Source organism: Bufo bufo, chromosome 1 (assembly GCF_905171765.1).
Source record: "Bufo bufo chromosome 1, aBufBuf1.1, whole genome shotgun sequence".
Taxonomy (NCBI): domain Eukaryota; kingdom Metazoa; phylum Chordata; class Amphibia; order Anura; family Bufonidae; genus Bufo; species Bufo bufo.
Genome location: NC_053389.1, coordinates 342,004,055 through 342,016,703, shown reverse-complemented (window position 1 = coordinate 342,016,703; position 12,649 = coordinate 342,004,055). Strand labels below are relative to the sequence as shown.

General features: G+C 42.5%; 1 protein-coding gene across 1 annotated transcript in view; it reads right to left on the bottom strand.

Moving 5' to 3' along the window:
• The window catches only part of SEC24A (SEC24 homolog A, COPII coat complex component), a 112,800-nt gene that overhangs the window by 14,201 nt on the left and 85,950 nt on the right, over nucleotides 1–12,649 (bottom strand). Inside the window, exons 17-19 of the mRNA XM_040442582.1 lie at nucleotides 12,183–12,293; nucleotides 11,217–11,392; nucleotides 8,284–8,421 (exon numbers count right to left, since the gene is read on the bottom strand). Coding sequence (XP_040298516.1) covers nucleotides 8,284–8,421; nucleotides 11,217–11,392; nucleotides 12,183–12,293 — 425 coding nt within the window. The remainder of the gene's footprint in view (nucleotides 1–8,283; nucleotides 8,422–11,216; nucleotides 11,393–12,182; nucleotides 12,294–12,649) is intronic.

Below are 12,649 nucleotides of genomic sequence, written 5' to 3'. Positions count from 1 at the left end.
TCAGCAGTTGGGTTAATGTAGGATAAAGGGGTAGAGGGAAAAGTGCTAGGGAGGTTAGTCCTGAGCTGGAACGTCCTAGTAAATATTCCTGTTTGGCTGATATTAGGGATGAAACCCCAGGGCCAGCAACACTGCAGCTGGGCGTTTCTCCTAGCAACTAGGAGGATGCCCCCTGCAGGAAGGATGGGAAAAGGAGTGCAGCAAAGGTTAGACAGATGCTGGTGGTAGGGGACTATTATTAGGAGGACAGACAGGGTCATCTGTCGCAGAGACTGTGAATGCGTAACAGTGTGTTGTCTGCCGGGTGCTCGGGTTCGGCATATTGCGGATCGGATTGATAGATTGCTGGGTGGGGCTAGGGAAGACCAGGCGGTCATGGTACACATTGGCACCAATGACAAAGAGTCCAGGGGAGATGGAAGGTCCTTAAAAATGATTTTAGGAAACTAGGAGAAAAGCTCAAATTCAGGAACTCCAAGGTAATGTTTTCAGAAATACTACCAGTGCCATGAGCGTCACCAGAGAGACAGTGGGAGCTTAGGGAGTTAAGTGGCTCAGAAGCTGGTGCAGGAAGGAAGGGTTTGGGTTCATAGAGAACTGGGCTGACTTCTCTGTCCGTTACATGCTCTACAATAGGGACGGGCTGCACCTTAATCGGGAGGGTGCAGCTGCCCTGGGGGAAAAAAAACGAAACAGTTAGACGGCTGGAGGAGCTTTTAAACTAGGATCTGGGGGTGAGGGCGGGGGATCATAATAATAGGGGGGTAGATAGTGTAGAAAGAGAGTGGGCTATAGAAGGGGACAGTGGGGATTTAGTGGGGGCTGGGGTTAGCGAGGTAAGTAGGGAGAAGACTGGGCATAATAATTTACATATGAAAACTAATATGAAATAGAACTGCTGTAACAAGAACCTGTTAGATACAAACCTCAACCAAGGTAATCCAAAAATCCCAGATATTCACTTTACAGATAATAGTAATTTAAAATGTATTTTCACAAATGCCAGAAGTCTAGCTAGCAAAATGGGGGAGCTGGAGGCTATGGTACTAGAGGAACACATAGATGTAGTTGGTGTGGCTGAGACATAGTTGGACTCTTCGCATGACAGGGCTGTAAATATTAAGGATTTTACACTATTTAGGAAATATAGGGTCAATAGAAAAGGATGTGCCGTGTGCCTGTATGTGAGGAGCGATCTGAAGACAAGTGTGTAAGAGGCAATTGTGGGTGAGGATGGTGAGGATGTGGAAACCTTATGGGTGGAAGTTCAAAGGGATATAAACAGTGAAAAAAATAATACTTAGTGTAATCTATAGACCCCTTAACATCACAGAGGAGATAGAAACGCAACTGTATAACCAAATAGAGCAGGCTGCACTAGCTGGTACAATGGTCATAATGGGAGATTTTAACTTCCCCGCAAAGGGGAGAAGATTCCTCAACTTGCTGCAGGACCACTTTATGGGACAGTTTGTAGAAGCTCCCACTAGGGGCAATGCTCTGTTGGATCTGGTATGCAGAGCTTGTTGTACACTAGGTAATAGTGACCACAATATAATTATATTCCCCCTAAACTATAAGAAGCAAACTGTCAGGCAGAGCAAAGACACTAAATTTCAAATAGGCTAATTTCCCTGGGTTGAGGGCAGCATTTCAGGGCATAGACTGGGTGCAGCTACGGTCACATAATAGCTGGCCGGAGGGCGGTGGGCGGAGATTTGAATATGGGAGCAAGGAGGAGGGAGAGCCGGAGGCTTCGGGAAGTAATACGTTTGTCATTTTGTCATCAGAAAACACGAGCGAGGCAGCCGCAGGAAAAGTCTCTCCAGAGACACCGAGTACTCACATAGAGTTCACCACATACAATAGAACAGTCACGGGTGGATGACGGACATTGATGTCAGATGGTGGGTGGAGTCTGGCGACTTGACTAAGGGAGGCGGAGCAAGAAGGAGCCAGGAGCGAGTGGAAGTAATGTTTGTACTCAGCGCTATGCAAGGTGCAGGGGCGGGCGGACGCAGATTTAGAAGCGGTCAGCGCACATGACCGCCTTGATGACGTCACAAAATACTGTGGTAATTAGGAAACAGCGAAATCGCCATATCGCAGTTTTTTTAATACCACGGTATATCGTGATACCGGTATATCGCCCAACCCTACGATGCACCCCTAGAGTAGAAACTAAAAAAAAAACAGGCCCCATTTTGGAAACTACGGGATAAGGTGGCAGTTTTTGGGTACATATGATTTTTGGTTGCTCTATATTACACTTTTTGTGAGGCAAGGTAACAAAAAATAGCTGTTTTGGCACAGTTTTTATTTTTTTTGTTATTTACAATGTTCATCTGACAGGTTAGATTATGTGATATTTATATACAGCAAGTTCTTATGGACGCGGCGATGCCTAATATTTATACTTTTTTTAAAATTTTATTTAGGTTTTACACAATAATATTTTTGAAACAAAAAAAAAAGATAATTTTAGTGTCACCATAGCCTGAGAGCCATATTTTATTTCTAGGCAATTGTCTTAGGTAGGGGCTCATTTTTGCGGGATGAGAGGATTTGCACTATTTTGGGTGCATATGACTTTTTGATCGCTTGCTATTTACACTTTTTGTGATGTAAGGTGACAAAAAAAAAATAGATTTTTTGACAGTTTTTTTTTTTTTTGCGGTGTTCATCCGAGAGGTTAGGTCATGTGATATTTTTAAAGAGCAGGTTCTTACAGACGCAGCGATACCCAATATGTATACTTTTTTATTTACTCAAGCTTTACACAATAACAGCATTTTTGAAACAAAAAAATGATGATATTTTATTGTCTCCATATTCTGAGAGCCATATTTATTTTTTATTTTTTGTGAGATGGTCTTTGGTAGGAGCTAATTTTTGCGGGATGAGGCAACTGTTAGATTGGTACTATTTTGGGGCGCATACGCCTTTTTGATCGCTTGGTGTTGCACTTTTATTGATGCAAGGTGACAAAAAAGTGGGTTTGTTTAGCACAGTTTTTTTTTTTTTTTTTTCTTGATGGTGTTCACCTGAGGGGTTAGTTCATGTGATATTTTTATAGAGCCGGTCGTTACGGACGTGTCAATACCTAATATGTATACTTTCTTTTATTTAAGTTTTACATAATAATATTTTTGAAACAAAAAATAAAAAAAAAGTCATGTTTTAGTGTCTCCATAGTCCGATTCATAGTTTGTTTTATTTTTTGGGCCATTGTCTTAGGTAGGATCTAATTTTTTGTGGGATGAGATGATGGTTTGATTGCCACTATTTTGGGGTGCATGACTTTTTGATTGCTTGCTATTCCACTTTTTGTAATGTGACAAAAAAAAGCCTTTTTTGTGGCACTGTTTCTATAATTTTTTTTTACAGCGTTCACCTGAGGGGTTGGGTCATGTAATATTTTTATAGAGCTGGTTGTTACCGATGCGGCGATACCCAATGTGTCTACTTTTTTTTTATTTCACTTTAACACAATAATAGCATTTTTGAAACAAAAAATTATGTTTTAACGTCGCCATGTTCTGAGAGCTATAGTTTTTTTTTTAGCGATTTTCTTATGTAGGGGCTCTTTTTGGCGGAATGAGGTGACTGTTTTATTGGTACCATTTTGTGGGACAGACGCCTTTTTGATCACTTGGTGTTACACTTTTTGTGATGTAAAGTATACATATAAGGTGACAAAAATGGCTGTTTTTACACAGCTTTTATTTTTAAGTGTTTATTGGACGGGGTGGATCATGTGACACATTTATAGAGCCGGCCGTTACGGACGCGGCAATACCAAATAGGTCTATTTTATTTATTTTTTCCTATTTTTAATACTTTTAAAGCAGGGACACCTGGGAACTGTCCCTACCTTCCCTCTGGGTTGCTCTGCCGTCACTGACAGCGGGCAACCCGCTCTGCAGCTGCACGATTAGCGTGCAGCTGCCATCTCTGAATGGATGTTCCAGAACATTCATTCAGAGTTTAACATCTAGCCATAGGACGCTTATATCTTATGGACAGATGTGAGGTGGTTAATGATATCAAGGACGAGATTAATAGCACCATTTCTTTTTTTGCAGATAATACTAAGCTATGTAGAACTGTATAGTCTATGGAAGCTGTCCATATACTACAAGCTGACTTGAACACTTTGAGTGATTGTGTATACAGAAAGTTAAAGATTGGGCTGAGCACTCAAATACTGGAATACTGCATATATAAAGGTCATAAATTAATATTATTTATTCTCTGCAAAGCATACACGATAAAAGCAATATAAATGCAATATAAAACTTATTACAAGAAAATTTAGACTGGCATATTCTTATTCATAATCATAGTCATGGGTGCACATCCATAAGGCAAACATAATAAATAAATTAAAAAATAATGGCTGAACACACATATAAGCAGTAAAGCTGAGAATTCAAGTGGTACTATACCTACTATTGGGATCAATGGAAGCTCTTAGCGCACATTTTGATCAAACTTGTGTCTGGCCCATCCACCAGGCGTCAAGGTGGCTTCCGCGGACGGGTCCCTGTCACTAATATACCGCCTCTCTTGGACTTGTCCAAGTCCACATTATCAGGGCAGTGAAGGAACCAGCTACATTTGTACTTTGCTCAGAAGCCCTAGGAAGATGGGCGTGTGCTCAGTCTAAAAGAGGCGCCACCCTCAGATAAATATTACAAGAAAATTTACAAGAAAATTTAGACTGGCATATTCTTATTCATAATCATTTAGAATGATCCCCATTTTTCAGCTTTACTGCTTATACGTGTGTGCAGCCATTATTTTATTTATTTATTATGTTTGCCTTATGGATGTGCACCCATGACTATGATTATGAATAAGAATATGCCAGTCTAAACTTAATATTTATCTATCTGAGGGTGGCGCCTCTTTCAGACTGAGCACACGCCCATCTTCCTAGGGCTTCTGAGCAAAGTACAAATGTAGCTGGTTCCTTCACTGCCCTGATAATGTGGACTTGGACAAGTCCAAGAGAGGCGGTATATTCGTGTTAGGGACCCGTCCGCGGAAGCCATCTTGACGCCTGGTGGATGGGCCCGACACAAGTTTGATCAAAATGTGCGCTAAGAGCTTCCATTGATCCAAATAGTAGGTATAGTACCACTTGAATTTAGAATGATCCCCATTTCTCAGCTTTACTGCTTATATGTGTGTGCAGCCATTATTTATTTATTTATTATGTTTGCAATATAAAACTGACATATATAGCAAATACGGACATAAAATAAACTCTGCATAAAATGGATCCAATTAAATGTGGCGATATATTGCAAAATAATCTCAGTTGATCCTCTCACATGAAGGGGTGGTAGAATCGGCAAGGTTTAGGGTGTATCCACCTCAGGTTGTGTTGGTGAGTGTGAATACACCTCAAGTTCAGTTTGCCAGTTTCGATTTAATTGATTAATCGACAGGTGTGTTCCTCCACCTGCAGGAATATATCCACACTATTCCAGGACAGATTGGTAAAATATGAAGCGGTCATATATAATCTGTAAGACAGTTATAAAATAAGGCGATATGGCAGAAGGGTTTGCGGTATATATGTGGCATGGACAACTGCACTCCTAATCCTCCCACATATAATCCACTCCTGATTTTATTTGGAACTTGAATCCTGGTTTTCCCAAAATTCTCAAGAGGTATAAAAGGGGATGTTAGTTGCCCCAGCAGGTCACCACTGAGGAAGGGGTATAGTGGAAACCCCAAAACGCATTTGGTCAGGACCTGCTAAAATTACGGATGAGCAACTGTATATTTGCCTTTATCAATCATCTTTTCTGAAGAATTCAGATTGAAAGATATCCCTCTGGAATCCCACCGACTCCCTGGTGTTGCCGGACACTGGCTGTATTATACACCTTGAGATTCCTGTAAACATCTGAACGTATTACTCGTCACAAATCTGGTCAATTGAGGACTATATGAATGGGCCCGTTCACAAAAGGACACTTACAGCAATAGAAGCCGTCCGGAAAGGTAAAAGGCGTTTTAGGCAGTGCGGTACAGTGGGACACCACATATACACCGCAAACCCTTATGCCATATCGCCTTATTTTATAACTGTCTTACAGATTATATATGACCGCTTCATATTTTACCAATCTGTCCTGGAATAGTGTGGATATATTCCTGCAGGTGGAGGAACACACCTGTCGATTAATCAATTAAATCAAAACTGGCAAACTGAACTTGAGGTGTATTCACACTCACCAACACAACCTGAGGTGGATACACCCTAAACCTTGCCGATTCTACCACCCCTTCATGTGAGAGGATCAACTGAGATTATTTTGCAATATATCGCCACATTTAATTGGATCCATTTTATGCAGAGTTTATTTTATATCCGTATTTGCTATATAGGTCAGTTTTATATTGCATTTATATTGCTTTTATCGTGTATGCTTTCAGAGAATAAATAATATTAATGTATGACCTTATATATTCAGTATTCCCGTATTTGAGTGCTCAGACCAATCTTTAACTTTCCTTATACACAATTGCGTTGTTTGGGTGGATCAACAGGGCTTTGTAGCACCACTCCCTTGTTAAAGGCACAGTGAGCCACTATTACTTTTGTCTTTGAGTGATTGGGCATCAACTTGGCAAATGAGGTTCAATGTGGACAAATGTAAAGTTATGCATCTTGGTAGTAATAATCTCTGTGCTTCATATGTCCTAGGGGATGTAACACTGGGAGAGTCACTTAGAGAAGGATTTGGGTGTCCTTTTGGATGGTAGATTAAATTACAGCATACAATGTCAATCAGCTGCTTCTAAGGCCACCAGCATATTGTCATGCATTAAACGAGGCATGGACTCGTGGGGCAGGGATGTAATACTAACACTTTACAAAGCGTTGGTGCGGCCTCATCTAGAATATGCAGTTCAGTTCTGGGCACCAATCCATAGAAAGGTCGCACTGCAGCTGGAAAAAATACAGAGGAGGAGAGCGACTAAAATGATAAGGGGCATGGAGGGTCTTAGTTATGAAGAAAGATTAAAAGAATTGAATTTATTTAGTCTTGAGAAGAGACATCTAAGGGGGGACATGATTAACCTATACAAGTATATAAATGGGCCATACAAAAAATACGGTGAAAAACTTTTGACAAATGCGCTCAAAAGACAAGTGGGCACTGCCTCCGAATGGACAGTAACCGTTCAGTCTCCGGAAGAGTCAAAGCTTCTTTACTGTAAGAACTGTGAAGCTGTGGAATAGACTTCTTCAGGACGTGGTCACAGCAGGAAAGGTAGACAGTTTTAAAAAGGGTTTAGATGAATTCTTAAAAGTAAAAAACATTAATGCTTATGAAAACGTGTAGAAATCTGAGTCTCATTTCCTGCTGGGATTCGCATCCCCACCTATCCCTTGGTTGAACTTGATAGACATGTCTTTTTTCAACCGTATCAACTATATGTAACTATGTAACAAAGGACATGGCTCCACTTCCTAAAAACTGTCATAGCGTCCCTGCTGCCACAGACAAACTTAGCAGGAAAGGAGATCCCCAGTGGCCAGCAATACAGTGCGTTTTTAGAGGCAGAAGACAGCATTTTTGTTAAATAAAGTTAAGTACATTTTTACTGTTTAGGGCAAGTTATCAATATATGCTTGGTGGGCATCCAGCACCCCTGCTGATCAGCTGTTTTAACAGGCTGCAGTGCTCTGGCGAGTGCTGCGGCCCCTCCACAGCAAACCAAACACAGCACTGTACATTATATAGTGGCTGTGCTAGGTATTGCAGCCCAATTCCATTTACCGCTACTTAAATGGGACTGACTTACAATTCATTTGAAACAAATAAAGGAGAATCTGTCATCAGTTTTATGCTGCCCTGAGGGCAGCATAAACCAGTGAACAACACTGTTTTCTGTGATATTTTTTTTTTATTAATGACCTATTATCAGTATAGGTCATCAATATCAGATAGACAGGGGTCCAAAACCCAGCACCCCCACCGATCAGCTGGTTGAGGAGAAGGCTGCCGCCATGCCACTACAGCTTTCCCTTTATTGTTTATCTGCTCACTGTCGTCATTGCAGCGGTGACCAGGAGTAATTACAAGAAGCCATCCCATTTAACTTCAATGGGACGGCACGTACCTATACACTTTTCCCATATCTCTAGAGTTGTAAACTGGGTCTATGACCCATGACCAGACAGACTGCTTATCTTCATAGATTTTTTTTTTTTTTAGAACTCATCACAATAATACATTAAATTTAAAGACACACCTCATCTGATAGATTGTCCACTCTGTACAGGTTAGGGTGTATCATAAGCATCAGGTATGCCAATGGCTGATTCTTAATCTGACACATGGAGTATATTCTCTCATCCAAACTTGCATTTGTCCCCGTTTGGAAAGCTTTCTGTAGGAGAAAGTAGAAAAGGCTGGTAAATTTCACAGATGTTGATGCAAGGTGATGCATGACCGCTGCGGCCAATGTTGATGTGGGACCCGAGGCATTGGAAGTGGAACCCAGCGGCCAGGATCAGGAAATAATTACCACAGCGGGTCTGGCCACCCTTCTGTGAAAAGCTCTACAAAAGTGAGAAACCCCTTGTCCAACCCCCTTACAACATATCAATAGAATTTTCTCTTACTAAGTCACTAGGCTTGAGTGAATCAAGCTTGGGATCATAAATCCAAAGTAGAGTTGTTGCGATACCAAATTTTTGATTCGGTTTCGATACCATGAAAAAGTATTGCGATACTCGATACCATTCGATACCACGCGAAAAAAATAAACAAAAAAAGCCGCGTGCATTCCTCATTTTTAAAAATGGCGAATCGCGCAGTTTTTATTTTATTTTTTCTGTTCCGGCATTCACCACCTAGATTTTTTTTTTATATTTTAATAGTTTGGACTTTTCTGACGTGGCGATGTAATATGTTTATTTATATATTTTATATGTGAAATTGGGAAAAGGGGGGTGATTTATACTTCATATTTTAGTGTTTTTTTTTTTTTCACTTTTTATTTAATAACTATTTCCCCCCTTAGGGGCTAGAACCTGGGATCTTTCATCCCTTTTCCTATTCACCCTGATAGATCTCTATCAGGGTGAATAGGACTCCACACTGTCCCTGCTGCTCTGTGCTTTGTGCACACAGCATCAGGGATGTTACCATGGCAACCAGGGCTTCCTGGCTGCCATGGTAACCGATCGGAGCCCCAGGCTTACACAGCTGGGGCTCCGATCAGAAGCTGCCACTGCACCACCAATGAGGGGGAGTGGAGAGGTCCCTGTGGCCACTGCCACCAATGATTTTAATACTGGAGGGCTGAGAGGGGCCGGCGCACTGTGCCACCAATGATTTTAATGGGATGGGGGGATTGAGGGGGGGGGCACACTGCACCACCAATGATTTTACCCCTTTATACAGGAGGCGGGTACTAGCAGATCAGCGGCAGTTAACTGCCGCTGATCGCAGCTCCCTGTCAGGGGCAGGGTGCCGGCAATGCGATTCTGCTGCCGGCACCCGCCTCCTGTATGTGTTAAAGACTGACTACTGTATATGAGTCCAGACTTTCACTATTAGGCCACACAGAGCGGCGCCCAGCGATGTCTCAGCACTCACCATTTAGTCCTGGGCGCCGCTCCGTTCGCCCGCAGTGCCCCATTACTGTCTCCTCTCCTGCTCCACATGCTGCTGATTACTATCGGAGCGATGGGAGGAGACATCAGCTTCACTAGTGGGCGTTCCTTCTCCCTGGCTGTAGCGCTGTCCAATCGCAGCGCAGGAAGAAGGAACGCCCACTAGTGAAGCTGATGTCTCCTCCCATCGCTCCGATAGTAATCCTATCATTGGGGGCGCAGTGCGCCCGCCCCTCCTCCGCCCCTCTCTTCTCATTGCCGCCCCTCCTCCGCCCCTCTCTTCTCATTGCCGCCCCTCCTCCACCCCCTCTCTTCTCATTGCCGCCCCTCTCTTCTCATTGGTGGCAGCGGCAGCAGCACAGGGGGAGGGAGGACAGCTTCCTTCTCCCCGTGCTGCTGAGAGAGAACATGAGCGCGCCGATAGCAGCGCTCATGTTCAGAGATACTAGACTGCGCAGAAGCGCAGCCCAGTATCGAAAAAACGGAAATCCCGGTATCGTATCGATACCGGGACAAAAGTATCGATTGGGTATCGAAATTTCGATACCCGCAACAACCCTAATCCAAAGTTGATTCGTTAAAAAAAAAAAAAAAAAACAACAACAACAACAACAACAACAACTTTAAAAATATGTTCTTTCCATACAGGACTAAAATGTCTGGGCTCCGTGTAGCCAAAGGTCGTCTCGGCCGAAGCTGCGAGAGACTTCAGTGAATGACTACAGTATTTCTATCTGCATATTTAAAAACATTTTAAAATAGGAATCCGAAGTGGTCTTTGGCACGAAGATACCAGCCAGTACCAAAGCCCAATTGGCATTCCTATTTTTTAAATGTTTTTTTTTTTTTTAAATACGCAGATAGGAATACCGTGGTCATACACTAAGGTCTCGTGCAACTTCAGCCGAAACGAAGTTTGGCTACACAGAGCAAATACATTGTAAATGCTGTACGGGAACAGCATTAACCACAAAGTTTTTCAACAAATTGACTTCGGCTCTATAATCTGAAGCTCGATTCGCTCAAGCCCATTTATCACATATAGGACAAAATATGGAGAGATCTAGTTTGTTAAAGAGGTTAGCCAGGATTTTCCTATTGATTTCCTATCCTCAGGATAGGACATTAATATCAGACTAGTGGGGGTCTGATTCCTGGCACCACTATCGATCAGAAGTTTTAAGTAGCTGTGATGCGCACCGGAGGTATGGCGAGTGCTGCAGCCTCTTCACAGCTCACCAAATACAGCCCCGTCCATTTGATAGCAGCTGTGCTTGGTATTGCAGCCCAGCCCCATTCACTTGAATGGGGGGTGCTGTGGCCTCTTCATAAAGCCGATTGACGGGGATCTCAAGTGTCACACCCCCTGCCAATCTGATACTGTTGACCTATCATGAGAATAGGTCAACAAAATCAATTTCCTAATAATAGGATCTAATATGGCTCAGTAATACATGGCTGATTGCCACATCTCTAATATAGTTTATATTCAAAAGAGATGCAAAATATAGTTGTTCTGCATTCATTAATTTGTGCCTTTAAACTGCATCACAAAAAGACTAACCTGCTTCAGAAGAGCCAGTACAAACAGAGGGAAGAGACGCAACGAGTGTGGCGCTAGAAGACCTGGCTGTTGTACAGTTAGCACTGAAGTACGGTAAGCAGACAGGGAATCAATTGCAGCATTAACTAGAGCATCCCGAGCATCACTCAGACTTGATGAAATGGATCGATCAACAGCTAAAACAATGCAACAGAAGTGAAATTAGTATTGCTGAAAATAAGCATTAGTTTTCATGACTACATTTCTACAATTATACTCTATATAAGGAGTACAAAACTGAGACATCTAAACCTTCAAACGCTACCTGAAGATTCAACTCTTTTCCACAGAACTATACATACATCTGGCCATATGTTTTGCTGCATTTTCAAGGTTAGATGGTCGCTTTAAAATGGGTGAAGAGGCATATAAAAGGTATAATACACATAAGTGAATCTCAGTGGGTGAACATGCAGTGTGGTGGAGGAAAACACTCCTAAAACTCATAACAGGTAGAAAGATGACCATCTTATGAAGAGGTGCATTCAGCTACTTTGAAAGTCTCTGAATAGTGAAAAGGTTTGTCTAGGAATGATTTAAAATGGCTACCAGCAACCTGTCCTAGAATGAGAGCAGGACTTTGTGCCTCCACTATCAGAGCTGCCTAGAGTGGCGAGTGGGCAAGGCCTCACTACACTCTGACACTTGCATATACTACATATTGGTGAGTCTTCCTGTCAGGCTGCTCAGCCATGTTGGCATATAATAGGCAGGATCACATCATTACCACCTGTTGTAGAGTAGTGTATTGAGTCCATGCCCCCTCCTAGACAGCTCTGCAACTGTGAAAAATTCACTTCTAGTTGGGAGTAGACAAGCAAAGGTTAGAAAACCTAAGCACGAATCTATTTATCTCATATACAGGATCTTAAAACACTGGTTCCTTTCTCTGAACAAACATTTTACTAATGGACTTTGTATACCTACCCATATTTGCCAACAGTGCAACCACAGCCTGCACATCAGCCCCAGCATATATATCGGATAACGCTGGAACAACAGGAAGGCACATTGTGTGCACACGAATCCTTCGCTCTCCTGTTAGGAGTAGAAAGAAAAAAAACAACATTAAAAGCCACAGCAAAAAGGAGACTTTTGTATTACTTACCAGTAAAGTCTCTTTCTCGCTCTTCCTTGGGGGACACAGGAAACCATGGGTATAGCTCTGCTCCCTAGGAGGCGTGACACTAAGTGAAAGCTGTAAGCCCCTCCTCCATCAGCTATACCCCTCAGCCTGGAGAAGAGACTGCCAGTTGCGTGTCCAAGTAGTGAAAGATAACCACCAACCGGAAAAAAGAACTGTCGAGCCCCAACGGGGGCAACCAAGCCGGAACCACAACTGTAACCCAAATAAAGGGCGGGTGCTGTGTCCCCCAAGGAAGAGCGAGAAAGAG